Here is a 15,704-nt window from a genome sequence, read left to right as displayed (position 1 = left end):
GCCTGGAAAGCATTAATCGAGAATTAGAGTAAATGGATTTGAACTGTCCTTGCCCTTGGCAATAGTGGCCCTTTTCCAAGTGAACACTACTCACTCCCTCTAGCTCTCTTTTTCACACTCACACATGCTCTTTTATGTTGATTCACCAATCTGGCCTGTAACAAAAACACAGTAAAGTTAATTTGAAGAACAGTGCATCTTAAAAAGTCATATAAAATGATAAAAAAAGAGGGGGGAGAAAAGCTAAAGAATTAATAAAAAATGAGACAGAAAGCTTTGGGTTTATAAAAGCAAAGTTTCAATATGCAGCACCTTTTTATTGGTTCTAAATGTAGGTGGAGCAATGTCAGCCAAACAACTTTCTGGAAAATGACATCAAGTAATTCAATTAAAATGCTGTGGCCAAAGATAGAAAGGGAATGAAGGCCATAAAGAGCAATGGGAGAGTGGGACCAAGGAGGGGGAATAAAACGACGTGGTAGACGGAGACAAGAAAAAGCAGGAGGACTAAAGCTAACAGCAGCAGCAGCCCAATCTTTTTATGCCTCTCCTGCTGATTCCTCTGCGTTGACTCGCTAAGACAGCTTTAATGTGTCTGCTGCTCTTGTAGATTTTATGAGACGAGAAGAATGGATGTAGCCACTGCACATGCATACACAGTTGTGACGTTTGCTGTACTACTTTCACATATCCAACTCCTCTCTCTCTCTCTCTCTCTCTGCAGCTGCAGAGAGGAGAGCAGCTCCACTGGCAGGGTGTGCCACAGATGACAACACACATGGCACAAAGTCAGCAAATAAAACATGAGGCATGGTAAACAGGCTAGATACCTGCTGTCGTGGTCTGAAGCCACATTCTGCTTCACATATCACGGTAGCTTTTCTGTGCGGGCTCATTCCTGTTTATGGCCTGTCTGTGGCTGTTAGAGAGAATTAAGTTCCTGGCCTCTTTTTGTCTCAGGTTGATATAGGAGACATACAGGTTAGTCTCTCTGTCCACCTTGTCCAAACGTGACTCCCTGCATCACACAGCTTTAAAGAGCAAGTCTAGCATTTTTCAACCAGGGCTTTATGCTTATAAATGTGGATTTGGAAGTAAAAAAGTTCTTCCCAAAACTTTTAGAATTGGTCCAGGGGATCAGTTCAGCCAGGAGCTGTGACACAGCACTAATGGCAATAATGCAATTTCAAATCTGCAGCATTCTACATTATGTTCACCCTGAAAACATTACTGAAAGCAATATTGAATTCTCACAGAGAGACGTGAGAGTTGCTGCAAGAGGACATCCTCAAATATGGTGATGCAGCGTTGAGTGGTTTCATCCAAGGTCACACATAAAAGACACTTGAGTCTTTGTCCCTTTAAAAGTGCGTTGTGTGACAATTAGTGTCATCGAATGTGAAACTGCATGATGCAACGGGACTACTGTTCACCCCTTAATTTCCCAAGCATATCAGGAAACTATGGTTGCCTACATCTTCACTTGCATTGTAAGCTTCCACTTTATAATGTTCGGACTCGTTTTTGTGTGTTCTGGCTGCTGTGGAAACGTGGTGGAACAAGGTGGTCGATAATACACTTATACTAATGTAAAAACATATTTATGGGCATTCATTTTCTGCCAAAAAACACTCCCAAATGTTACACTCTAAAAGTAGAAAGGAAAGGAAACAGTCACTGGGAGCTGCTGTTGCTTTGATAAATTGAACTAATGCCTCCTGTAATGATTGGTGCTTAATGTTTTGTTCTTCATCTATACTTTTTTTGTACCTATAGTTTTTTCAGATGTTATGTGCTGTTAAATTGGTTATCCAACTGCACATATTGTATGATGCCGATAACTGATTCTGGCATGGCTAGGTCTCACCAGCAAAAAGGGATTTAGAACTGAATGCGATTTCCTAATAAAAATAAAAGTTAAATAAATAAATATATATTATTTCTAGATTTATAATAAAAAGTTATTTAAGACAGGCTGACAGGTTGTCATCTGGGCCCCTCATGTTATGTTACGCCTCTGGTTTTCCATTAATATGTATGCAGCCTCATCACTGTTTTTTTTTTTAACATTATATTCCATTCCACTGTGTAGACGAGAGATATGGGCTTAACAGATACTGAACGTAAAAAAAAAAACCATACCTGCGGCAAAGTATGTAATTAAATGGGCTAGATTTAATAATGAAACAGCAGCTAAGGGTTAAATCTCCCCATCCACTCCCCATCTCCACACAAACAGCTGCTCACACCTCTTCATCCCTCAAGTCCTTATGGATGTCAGCCCGGGGCAATTTAGCCTCTTCCAACTTCCAACATCTATCTCCCTTTCTCTCTCTTTACTTCTGTCTCTTTCCATCTTTCTCACAACAAACATACACACACCTTTCTTCACCAGTAGCAGTCACTCTGACGGTTGCCTGTCATGCATAATAAGAAATGCTGACATTTCAGAGTGCGGAAAGGACATGCCGACAAATCCACGTAATGTTCTCCCTGTGCCCTGTGACAGAGCAGGTAAGTGGTTTTCACCCCGCACTGCACCTAAACAATGAAGGAGCAGGAGACCGTGTACAAGAAAATGTACAAGAAGTCCCGGGGGCAGCATTGATGGTTCAGTATGATAATAGACATAATAACCAATCAAATTAACCTTCTACATTATCCCACTGTGCTTGTGTCACATTCCTGCAGGCTCTGAGTAATGCTGCCGTGTGCCACCGCTCCCTGGTGATGGATTTTTAACACAGTTATGCAGCTGAGGCAGAGCATAGGGCAGAGCAGGAGCTGCAGGTGTGGTTGAGAGAGCAGGTGCAGCAGCTAACACCTGTACACGTAAGCCGAGTTCATAGCGCGGGCTGTGTGTCCTGTGGTGCTGTGGTGTAGTGTGGCGGCAGGGTGGGGTAGTGGTTAGCACTTTTGTCTCACAGCAAGAAGGTGCTGGGCTCGATTCCTGGGACCTTTCTGTATGTAGAGTTCCCATGTTCTCCCCATGCCTCATCCACCTTTTTTTTATTTTGGATTTTAGTAGCTTTTTGTTTTGGTTGATGACCGTGGCGACAGTGTGTGAAATGGAACTAAGGCTTTCAGGCAGCGACCAAGTGGAGGTGAAGGTTTACAAAAAGGTTAACAACATTTATTTCTACCTGGAAACCTCTTTGTTTCATGTGACTGACAGAGACAATCTGTGTGACATAATGTCACTTTTTCCATCAGTAGTGAGGTCAGCCTCACTGCGAGTAAAGAGTTGTGGATTTAAGATGTGAACAGAAAATCTGTACAATACAATGTAATCACATTCAACAACTAACTTTGTGAATGTTAGTCATGATTGAAATGTAATTTACGGGAGGTGCCATAAGCATTAGTGTTACATAGAGCCACATAATATCGAAAGGTGCTTTTTTAATATTTTTCCAGCTCATTTATTTATATGGAGAAGTAAAAAAATATTACAAGCCTTTTGCAATTTAACAGAGTGTGTAATACACCATATCCACTTAAACTGAAAGGGTTCAAAACAGCTAGAGGGCATTCACTATTCAAGTTTCTTCTCTATATTTTATACACAATGATGCCTATACGACACTTTCAAAACACAACCTCTGACTAAGCGCTGACGTGCTCAGTCAAAAAAAAAAAAAAAATGTGCCATCAACTGAGGCCTGAAAATGACATGACTCCGTGATCACACAATGACACCAGTTCTCCTAGACTTCAAGCACAAAATACATCCCAAAAGGAAAGATCTGTTGGGTGTGAAAGAGGCGGCATGATAAATATATGGAGTGAAATATTTGGCTCTCATGTTTACTACCCGGTGTCTTTATGACATAATCTCTTTTTAATCCTTTTTTATCTCATTCTAGACTGCTGTGTCTCCATTGCTGCAGTGTCTAAACCGCTGCAGTGCTTACTGCTGTACCCACTGAATTAGAAATGAGTGGTGTGTGTTGTTTTTTTTTTACTCCTCAATGGCTCCCAGGTTGGAACACGTTTCAGTACAAAGTTTTTCTTAGAGGAAGAAACATACAAAAGCAAATAAGAGGATATAATCCAACTGGATATAATTGTTTTGTTTTGTTTTTCCAGCTTTTTGAATTACAGAAAGGCCAGAACAAAAATAGTCACAAATAGTTTTAAATCTGATCATAAGCAATTAGTTTGAGTGTAAAATGTAAATGGCTTTCTGCATATACTTAGTACGTTCCCTTTAATGACCTGCATTTAAGCTGAAATGAGCTCCATAAATATAAAAAAAAAAAACTATGCGACAGCATTTCTTGTGACGTGTTCAAATGAACCCGGTCAAAGGGTTGAGATGAGGTGATGATGATGGAGGGAAGACCACGACAGGCAGGACTCCTTATTCCCTTACTCCTTTCTATTCTGTGGTCTTTGAGGTGTGTTCCGAGCCATTATCCTGCTGCAGTATGAATCTGCAGTCTGAATAAATTTAACCTTGATCAAAGTGTTTAGTCAGTTCTGCACACGTATTCAAATCCAGGAAGGGTAAAAACACCTCCAGACTTGCTTATTTCCACGACCACATTTATCTGTCAGTTTGATACATTGTGGTAGAATTCTCTCTCCCATTTCCCTTACTCACATAAACCTTTCAAACATGGAGTCATCATTAAATAGTACTAGGCTATCCTCTGTGAAATGTTTATTATTTACGTACAAGCATCAAGAAATTTCCAATCCTGAGAAATTATTTAGAGAATTGTTACTTATCCTCTAACACCACAACAAGACTGGTTTCTCTTGACATTATGTCAATCAGAGCCTTGTGATTGGATCTCTTGATAGATCAGATCCAGTGTTTGTGACGCATTTAAGAATTAAGACAACCCGAGTTAAACTGAGTGTGATCTGAATGCTTCAACATAACTCTGGCCTTTTGTAAAAAGTAAGTAAGTTCGTTGGAACTCCAAATGTTCTTAAATGTGATTGCAGATATAAGTCTTTGCACACCACATGTGCTTGTTTTTTTGTTTCTTTTTTATCAAGCCTTTATCCAGCCAATGTGGGTCAAATCCAGTCACATCAACAGCAATTTTCCAGCGAAATTACAGCTTTGTTTTGAAAGACATCCAGAAGTACATCCCTAAGCAATGAAGGGGTAATTATTCACAACTTAATTCCATTTATTTGCATCTGATGATGTGCAAACAAATACATGTTTACATTTCTTTTTAAATGTTTCCAAATCCATCAAATACATTTTAAATTTTTGTGGTCTCAAGTGCGTTGATCTGACTTGTTTGTATGTATTTTAAACAACTTGTACTTATATGCTTATTTGTTGTAATAGTAATGTTGTGTAAGAGTGTGGTTTAATAAAAGTAATAAGTAACAGTGTACTAAGCTACGGCAGCTGATTTGTTACAGTAAAGTCCCCCGTTTGGACATTTTGGAAAACAATTATCAATCTAAATCACAGCAGCTATTACAGCTAAACCTTGTTTGCTACAGTTGATCAGCTTCGTCTGAAATGCAAAGAGTAACAAATATCTGTGCACAGCACTGAGAGTTATCCATGAAAGTAAATCACACAAAACGTAATTGGCTGGACCACATAATGAACAGCAATACAATATGCACACGGCGCACTAGAGGGTGGGCATCCCACTGCAGATCATTATTAAGTGAGACGAGCGGATCGCTAATCATTTGGGAGTAGAGTATATAACTCTTGTAAGGCTGTTTGCAGGGGTCTGTACTCACTTCACCGCTGGCCCACTTGATCTTGATGTTCTCAGTCGCCTCTTGTGTACGTCCCAGCAGATCATGACCCAGTCTGCTCTGAAAGTACAGACACAGAAAAGAACACAGTGAACACAATGGACAACTAAATAATAATCGAAATAAAAACTCATTAAAGAATATTTAGAAGTGCAATATTTCTCAAGGACAGGGCAAATAAGGCAATAATGGACTTTGGATCAAACATTTCATTGATAATGTTACAATATTTCTGGGATGATGCACATCCCACACACTAGATGCAATGTAATTTGACAGGAAATCCTATCACTGTTCACAGAAGTAAAGGATTTCTTTCACATGAATACACCGACACAGGAAACGGGATAAAAGCTGAAGTAGGTTTCTGGTAAACAATGTGCCCTTGAGCAATGTGTGACAGACAGAAAGAGAGATGCCCCCCGTCTCACATTAGTCCATGCGGCCGTGTAAACTGGTGAAATGTGTTGCCCTACTTTTGTTTTTCAAATATACAGCCAAGCACAAATGCAGTCAGAAAACAGAGAGAGAGAGAGCCGTTATCGTTACTGTAGCTAAATGCTTCCTCTCATGTGATGACTTTCAAATGAGGCTCTTGCTGAGATTTATTTGTTGCTAACAAACAAAACCTTTTGCCTGTTGAAAATAAAGTTGTGGTTTGTGATACCATCACAGCGCCATTAATTGGTTCTCTGTGCAATAAAGCAGTCCAAATGCTCAGCGAGCCGATAATATCCAACTCTAAATGGTACTTTAATCATCGAAAACACAATGCAGAACTGAGCCCACAGTGAACGTGTAGCACAGTGGACCAACTGCAATGTTGCACCGAACAACTGGTGACCCACTGGACCTGTTAACGCCCGAGGATAAGAGACATCTGGGAAATGAAGAGGAGCAAATGGTGCCGAGCCAAATGGACATTGGGGTTTATTCATTATGTTTAATTTCCATTTCACAGCTTTAGTTGAAATTATTCATGTGGCTGTGTAATTGAATCAATTTATGAATGATGTCATGTGGGTGAGCACGGGACATTTTTATGCCTACAATATTAGAGCAGTTAAGGAGCCCTGGTGAGTTGCTTTAAAGAGAAACTACAGCTGCTGGCACACTACTCAATGTTGAATATGAAATGCAGACCAGGTGAATCTTTGAATACATTACATTAGACATTACAGTGCTGCAGCTGTCGTAGTGCATGCCATGTCATCATGATTAACCGGTACTACAGGGCGTACAGTTATCCACACAGCAATGGTCTCCAGGGCTAAAGGACCTGGCAAAATATCTAACAATATTTCTATTTTTACATATAATGTGATTTGATTTGTAATTTAAATGTTTATGTCAAGCTTCATTTCAATAGTTATTGTGTCATAGACATAAAACAAGAGGCAGCAATAGCACATTAGATATGATCAACATATTAACCACTGTAACTGTTATGTATGTATACTTGATGCACTAACTGGGAGATATTAATTGTTTCTGACATGTATTAGGGATGGGCATGCCTACTCAACGCAATGAATGCACTGATTCCAACAGACACACATTTATGTTCCTATTACCTAATGCCAAATTGAAATTGTCTAATTTGTAGTGCATATTACTGTGCGGTGGCAGCAGCAGCACGCATTTGGTTCATACAGGGCTTAACATGCTGCAGACCCTGCAGTAGTGATGAAATTTACCAGGGTCACTGAATGCATCTCATTAGCTGCTTCTGTCAGAAAATGCTGACAAATTTTGATAGGCGTTTACCAAACCTGGAAATGCTGATGTTCTCAAATGTCTTGTTATTGTTATTATTCCGTTTTAATTATTTATTTGTTATATGGAGCAAATAAACCAGAAAACAGTCACCTTTAAGAAGCTGAAAAATCAGAAAGCTTTCTTTAATTATTAAAACAAACACTCAAACCGATTACCAAACTAGTTGACGATTAATAATTGATTAATTGTTGAAGCCCTAGATCCCTGCATTACTCCCACTCACTCTGATGTACTGGAGTTTGTTTTTGTTTTTTTTCTTAGACAATTCGTGGACAATGGACCTTGGACAAAATCATGTCTGATGTAAAAACAACTTTTAAATGATTTAAAGGTGCATAGGTTTGGTTGGAATACTAATGTTTTTTGTCCTCCCATATAAAGACTGCGTTGAAGTTAGTTTAAAGGTGCCATATGTAAGAATGTGGCCAAAAACGGTTACTACATTCAAATTCAAAATACCGAAGTCTTTTAGGTTTTGTTTTCTGACGTAACTGGCAACCCGTGGTTGCTTGGCAACTGAGACTCTACTGACTGCAATGATTGGTAGACAACGGTAGGTGGCGCCTAATACCAAAACATGATTTCAAAACATAAACATGATTTGCAGTCTGCAAAATATTTTTTCTTTTATTAATGCAAATATCTTCGCTGTACCGTTGTTGTTGGTAAGTTCAGTTTGTTATATGAACATTATTCCTGAGTCTCTGTGACATATTAGGAGGATTTTATGGCCAGTTGCTTTAGATTTATTACATAATGCACCTTTAAAGAAAGCACACGCTGCTGAATGCCGCTGGATCTGAAAGTGTTAATGTGAGGAATAGTCAATCTAAAACTTATTTCACACTCAAGTACCATGTTGTATTCGCATACACTGTTCTTGTTTCTAAACTGCCTCATGAAGGACAGATAATTCATTTCTCTTTGTATTTGGTCTGTGTGCAGTGGTGGAGTATGGGCACACACATGTGAGTGTATGGGGGTCAAATAGGAATGTCAATCAGCTAATCCCCAGTGACTGTCTAATAGCATTTTCACTTGACCTGCCCATCTCTAGTATGTATTGCATTTTTAAATTGACATAGAACAAAGAACAAAGATTAAATTGAAGCCTTTGCAATTTGCTAATTGCATTGTCACAAACTGCAATTTCAATTTGAAAATGATTCATTGTTCGGCCCAACTGGTCTCCCAAACATAAACCTGTCATGTTCTCAGTCTGTGTGCGACTCACCTTCTGCCACACATAGGCCTCATGCAGAGTAGTCATCTCATGGTCCTTGTGCTCGCCCTGCACGGCACACACCACACAGATTATCTTCTCATCTGGTTTACAGTAGAGGGAGCCTTCCTCCCCGTGCTCTTTGCAGCGCAGTCTCTCTACTGTCACAGTGTCCCTCCTCCTGACTTCTCCGGCAGCCACGGCCTCCTGCCCCGCCTCTGCTCCAACAGCTTCATCAGCCTGGTTAGCTGCCAGTGGCAAATCATTCTGGGTTCCACTTTTCTCCTCAGCGCCATTGCACTCCTCCGCTCCAAGTAATGCAATATTGTCCTGATTGATGGCCTTTTCAGCTGCCCTCTCTGCACTAGCCTCATCCTCAGATTTGCCTCCAACATCAAAATCTCTGGAAAGTCTGTCAGCTTGTGTCCCCATGTGGTTATAGGGTTCTAGTGGATGATGTGTCCTGCTGGCATGTTTCTCTGAATGCAATGGGCAGAAGGCAAAGCTGCAGACATGGCAAACGTGTGTGGCCGGTTGTGCCTCATCAGGCTCACATGAGTCACATAGCCCGTCAATTTGTGGAAGCTCCTCCATTTTCACCCCCATGGCTCCTTCCTGTGGTCCCCCATTGTTGTCCATGGTGGCTGATGAGAATTCTGGGTATCAGCGGAGTCTAACTGGAGACACACAGAATAGAGGACAGGATATTAATAGTCGTGACCTTCGGTGAACAGCTCTCATATTTGCACAGGGGAAAGTCCAAACTCCTTTGGACTAATCCCTGATATAATATCCACTAACAGATGATGAATGGAAGGAGCCAGAGTTCAGAAGCGACACAACAAAAAGTGAATCATGAACACGTGACACGCACAAAAAAGCTGCGCCATTCTGTGATAAAGAAAAAGAACATATTTGCATTCCCCGGTCTCTGAACTGTCCTTGTGTGCCAACAAACTCCCTTTATTTACGGACTCACAAACAGAAAGTGCTGAGTGAGAGGGTATGTCTATGCGTAGTTTCAGTATGATCAAGTGCGCACGCACACACACACATATATATATATGCCCTCATCTTTAATCTCTCTCTGTATCAGAAACTGACCATTCCAGTTTTTTATCACCATGGAGGTTTTGTTTTAGTGGTGTTTGTCTCTCTGCGCACCATAACTCAAAATAAAGTAAAGGCCCGACTTTGATGAACCCAGATGAACACAAATGCAGATTAACAATTTATTATTATTATTATTATTATTATTATTATTATTAACACTTAGTTTAGCTTTAGGCAGCTGGTCTTGCTTTAGGGTCCATTCATGAGAATTAGTAAAGGGGAATCCATAAATGTGTTGTGAGCTCTGAGCTTTTTATTCACATGGAACTGGTGCTTTGGGAGCCCTAACACACTATTTTTGGAAAACATGTATCAGAGTGAAAATGCCACCCTTGCGTTTTCATGTAAACAACCAATGCACAATGTGCACAAAGAATGATGTCAAAGCCCCACTTGTCTAACTGTCAACGCAGGTATTTCTGTGGCAGTGTTAAATGATCACACATCGGCCTGGTATATACACAAACACATTGTGTGGGGTTTCATGTGGATGAAGACATTAAATGATGCCATGTTTGCAGCAAACTTTTCAAGAACAAAGCGAAAACAGTCGCATAGGGAAAGTTCTGTTTCCATGTAGATAAGGCCTCAGTTAGGTTGAAGACATCTCACCTCTCATTCAAGAGCTTCTGTTGCCATAAACACTATTAGTGTAACAACCTTCTGTAGACTTACCCCACGCCTCAGGTGAGTCTGCAGAGCTTTCTGAAAGGACGACTCTAGGTCCACATTCTACCTGTTCTCTTTGAACATTTGTTTCTCTACCTCACCCAGAGAGGTTCAGAGAACCGTGGATCATTTCTTAACATCACTGCCATCTCACAGACAGAGTTACAGGGAGCTGATGGGCTTAAACAGCATTGTGTGAACTCTTTCAACTATGGTTTGAATGTGACCAACACATTTTGTTTTTAATTATTATTTAAAAGTTAGTGTATCAACACCGTGGCAATCTGAGCAGCCTTGGTGGAGGTTTGTGCTATCCGAGTTCCCTAGTTTTGCTGTGTTTTTGTCTCTTCTCCCTGTCACTCTGCTTTGTTCTGCACACGCTGTTGGAGTGAGGCTGAAAGAATGAAGAGATCATAGTGCATGCCAAGTTGCCTGATGCACACACACAGACACACACAGAGAGAGAGAGAGAGAGACAGAGAGAGACAGAGAGAAAGAGGATGAGAGAGATGTACACAGCTATTGTCAGTATGACACTGTATTAGTGTGTCCCTAACTTTAGCTATAAATGAGTGATGGGAGAATACATGATAGTATTGTGCAGTGCAATAACAAGCACTTTAAATAAATTGATGGTGCCAAATTTCATTGTCATTATTGGGATAATAATGAATATTTAAAATTAGTAAAACTATTTATTTTAGTGTCACATAGGCAGATCTGCTTGTGTTTACAAATCTTTAAAAACGTAATTGTGACATCATCCTATGCCTAAACTTAACCTTATTACAAATCACATCTACCCCCAGTCATAAATACAAGTAATCATTCAGAATTTAGGTTTTGCCTTAATAGTACAAAGTCCTGAAAAAGTCAGTGTTTACACCAGAAAAAGTCCCGAGGGAGTAGCAAAGACAAGTACACACACACACACACGCGTATTCTCACTTTCTCTTGCTCCACTGAGCCTTTCTCTCTCCTGAGCTGTGTTTGTGTACTTTTCTCACTGCTGACACAAACAAACGCCAAAGAAAGTGCTGTAATGCAGAGAAAGAAAACTCCCCCTTTCCCCTGTCTGCCCCCACCCCTCTGTGCTATATTTTTCTGTCTCTGACTCACACACACACACGTACTGTGCTTCCTCACACAAACACACAACAAGCATTGTTGTCTCCCTCATGCAATGGAAGTCAGAATAGTTGGAAACTCACTGCAGTGTGTACGCTCCCGTCGTTGGTTTGCTTTCTCCACTTGTTTACCTCCTCTTTCTTTGTGGCTTGTTGAGCAAATATAAAGTCAATGGAAGAGTTAGCTTGTTGCGCTAGCTTCCTTAGCACAGCCTTGGTTTCCACGAAGAGGCTGTCGAGAAGCTAGCTTTAAATTTTTTTTACAGCGGAATAAAGAATAAAAACGCTTCAGATCGGACGCGACAGAGTTTACTTCCGTGTTTTCGTCAGCTGCTGCTGTCTGCTCTTTTTCTACTTCCTGGTTGTAGTCTGGAGCAGAGTGTGTGAGAGCGACAGAGACACACAGAGGCCGGAGAGAGAAAGCCTCGCCTGTCAAGCACAACAGTAACAGTGATGCAGGTGTAAAGATGAACATTTACAAAGTAATAAAGTTATTACAAATAGATATGTGTACATATTTTACCTTATTGTATTTTTTTTTATTAGAGTGTGATTTTTTACCATATTGTATTTTATTTTTATCCTATTTTTACGTTGTCTCTCTTTTTTACTTATTATGCCCTTGCACATTTCTGCACCTCTTGTCGCCTTAACTGAGCTGTTGTAAATGTGTGTCATAAAATTCAATTCAATTCAATTCAATTCAATATTATGGGCAGATAAAGGAATAAAATCAGATCACTCAGTGCGTTTATATGCATATTTAAAGTTCTATTTTCTTTATGTCATGTTAAAGGTGCATTATGTAATAAATCTAAAGCAACTGGCCATAAAATCCTCCTAATATGTCACAGAGACTCAGGAATAATGTTCATATAACAAACTGAACTCACCAACAACAACAGTACAGCCAAAATATTTGCATTAAAAAATAATTTTGCAGACCGCATATCATGTTTATGTTTTGAAATCATGTTTTGACATGTGGCGCCACCTACCGCCGTCTACCAATCATTGCAGTCAGTAGAGTCTCAGCTGCCGAGCAACCACGGGTTGCCAGTTAAGTCAGAAAACGAAACCTAAAAGACCTCGGTATTTTGAATTTGAATGTAGTAACCGTTTTTGGCCACATTCTTACATATGGCACCTTTGAAGAAATGGACATTTCTAAAATCTCAATATTTTACATTTTACCTGCTTGACCAAAAGCTAGAATGGTTTGCATGAAGCATGTACCTGACTTATGTTTTAAACATCAGCATTACTAATTACATAAAGGTTAAATAAACTCTGTATAGTCATAAACTCTCCATGTTAAAGGTTTTCTTATGTGGCTTTGTTTTGCCAAGTTTAGTAAGACTTTACAAGACTTAGATGTACAATTAAACAGCAGCAGTTACATCGAAACGTGTACAAAACAAGAAAATCCATAAACAATAATGTCATGTTATTTTAAAAACATGAGTATGGGAGCATACTTGCTGATTCACACTGTTGACTACTTTTGTCTTGTTTTTTTTTTTTCTCATGAAAATTATATGCATAGGGGGGCTGATGAAATATTGATGCAGAAGTTTGAGCGTGTCTATTTTTGACAATTGAAAATTGCTTTTAGAAAAGTTATAACTCAAAGCCAAATAGCGCTGCTGGTTCGATTGTTTTGAATTGAGCGAGTCTAGGAGTGCTGTGAAACTGAATTAAATGTGTGTGGCATGGCCAATACCTGTAATGACTCCTTTCATATATCATCTCAAAAATCCGGCTTCATTTCATCACTTCGCCATCTGCGATGGTAATTTCCTCAGTCTTCATTCACATGGGTCAATTTTGTTCTGTACAGTTGCCCATATTCTCCTGTCAAGTTTTTTATTTTTTTGCATGTGAAGTGAGTTTTGCCTCTTGCCAGTCATTATAGCCCCTTTTCCACCTGCGGTCCCAGCTAAGACTTACGACGCCACTGCGCGGTTTAGGTTGTGTTTCCGTCGTGACTTCGTTTTTAGAACGATTATTTTCATAATCGATTCATCTGTCGATTATTTTCTCGATGAATCGATGAATCGTTTGGTTCATAAAATGTAAGAAAATGTTAAAAAAACGTTGATCAGTGTTTGTCAAACCTCGAAATGATGATGTTCTCGAAGGTCTTGTTTTGTTCACAAACCAAAATGATTCAGTTTTAATGATTTCTTTCTTATGTGGAGCAAAGAAACCAAGAAAATATTCACATTTAAGAAGGTAAAACAATCAGAAATCTTGTTTTAATCATGAAAAAAAGCTTCAAACCGATTATCGATTAACAAAATAGTTGTCGATTAATTTAGTAATCGATTAATAATGGATTCATCGATTAATCGTTTCAGCTCTATTCGTTTTACACACTTCATACACACAAACGAGTGACTGGTATTGCCTCAGCAGGCACTAAAACAAGTACCAGGTACCAGGTACTATCGCTAGTGGAAACGAAAAAGAACCATTCCGTGCCGAGGCAAGTGGCGCTAGTGGAAACATGCCATTATGTTTTACATGCACAGTTTAATCGAGCTAAGACCTTAGTCCAACTAAGACAGGCAATCGAAAAAAAAAAAATTCCAGAGTCTGGCCAATACATTTATTTATTGATTGATTTATTGGTAGATGTACGTCTGATCTATCTCCGTAGGTGGCGCTGTATCCCTCTATTGTTGCAGCGGAGCCTGCTATTACAAGCTTTGTCAGACCAATTGTTCCCCCCCCCCCCCCCGGACAACTTACTTTATTTATTTATTTATATCTTGAAGCATGACGTTGGATTGCATTGTATTGTAAGGGCAATAACTCTCGAGCCTGGGAATAAAATTAAACTCAAGGTTTTCTTGCAGATCAGACGAGCTGAGCAGCAAAATAAATGTTGAAATGAGCTGGCGATACTTTATCAACTTTATACGAGGAGTCTTCAGGATGAAGCCACACATCCATTAGCGCTGTACGTATTTCATAATGAAACTCAGGGAGAAAATGTATGTATTCAGAGTAGTGCTTTAGTGCTTTTACTTTGAAACAGGAACAGTATTGTGTTTGTGATATATGCGACATAGATGATGACACTGTGGTGAAAGATAATTTTTGCTGTGAGACAATCACGAGACATCTATTCCCAAAAGGTGCTGCAAGGCTCACGCAGGTCTCATTATTTAACATGTGTGCCTACAATGAAAAGAGAGACGCGCTGCATCCTGTGTGAAACTGGCCTCCGAAATTACAGAGAAATGACTGGCAGCTATAAACCAAACGGAGATGTATTCATTAAGTGAATACAGGATGAGGTTCAGCTGGAAGAGTAAACAAATACTGAATTTTAATACCGCTGTTAACGGGGTGTTATAATTGTAATGTCTGCTTCACCTTCTGCTCACATCCATACTGTCCGCAAACCAGCGCCGAGAAAGACAATGGAGCAAAATCCGAGGTCCGGAGAGAGAGACGGAGATGAGAAAAACAAGCTGTTCTCTGTAGAGAAAGCTAAAGAGGCTATTAAGCTGGGCTTCACACAAGTGGTTTTGGCAAGAATTGTTGACTGTGATTTGAATGGCACGCTATAAATAATCATAAATCACGTTCCAAGTGAGCCTCCAGCATCCACTTTATATGGACGATGACGCAGTCTTTGCCCAATTTTTTTGGAGTTGTTTTAAAGTAGATTACTCTTTGCTACCAGAAAAAAGGAGATTTATTGTAAGACCATAAACGGGAAAGATGACTCAATGAAACCAAATTAGACTGGCAAAATTAAAACCGCCTTGGTGCGAGACTTACACTAAATGGTTCAGACCGAAAGGTTCTTCCAGAGGACATTTAAATGTCACAGATATATTCTTCTGATTACAGGTGTAGTTAGGATTGACAGCGAAATGACACCCAAGTTATGGAGTATTTTATGACACTGGACCACATTTCATAGTCAGTGTAACATTAAATTGTCAACTCCCTCGATTTCACAGTCTTTCACTTAATCCAGCTTTGGAAAACAGCAAGCGACAGCATCATTTTTGCACTGCAGAAATCCACCC

The 15,704-nt window shown here is 39.7% G+C and overlaps 1 protein-coding gene across 2 annotated transcripts in view; it reads right to left on the bottom strand.

The window, feature by feature from the left end:
• trim44 (tripartite motif containing 44) overlaps window positions 1–11,937 on the bottom strand; it is a 56,402-nt gene extending 44,465 nt beyond the window's left edge. The window contains exons 1-3 of one of the 2 annotated variants that reach the window (XM_083894409.1): window positions 11,740–11,937; window positions 8,759–9,423; window positions 5,728–5,805 (exon numbers count right to left, since the gene is read on the bottom strand). In XM_083894409.1, the coding sequence (XP_083750535.1) occupies window positions 5,728–5,805; window positions 8,759–9,385 (705 nt within the window). In that variant the 5' untranslated portion in view covers window positions 9,386–9,423; window positions 11,740–11,937. The remainder of the gene's footprint in view (window positions 1–5,727; window positions 5,806–8,758; window positions 9,424–11,739) is intronic. The other variant, XM_083894410.1, reaches the window with a different exon arrangement.
• Window positions 11,938–15,704: the final 3,767 nt, after the last annotated feature.

Source organism: Microchirus variegatus (genome assembly GCF_963457635.1).
Source record: "Microchirus variegatus genome assembly, chromosome: 8".
Lineage (NCBI taxonomy): Eukaryota > Metazoa > Chordata > Actinopteri > Pleuronectiformes > Soleidae > Microchirus > Microchirus variegatus.
Note: the sequence above shows the minus strand (reverse complement) of the source record. Positions and strands in the feature narration are given on the sequence as shown.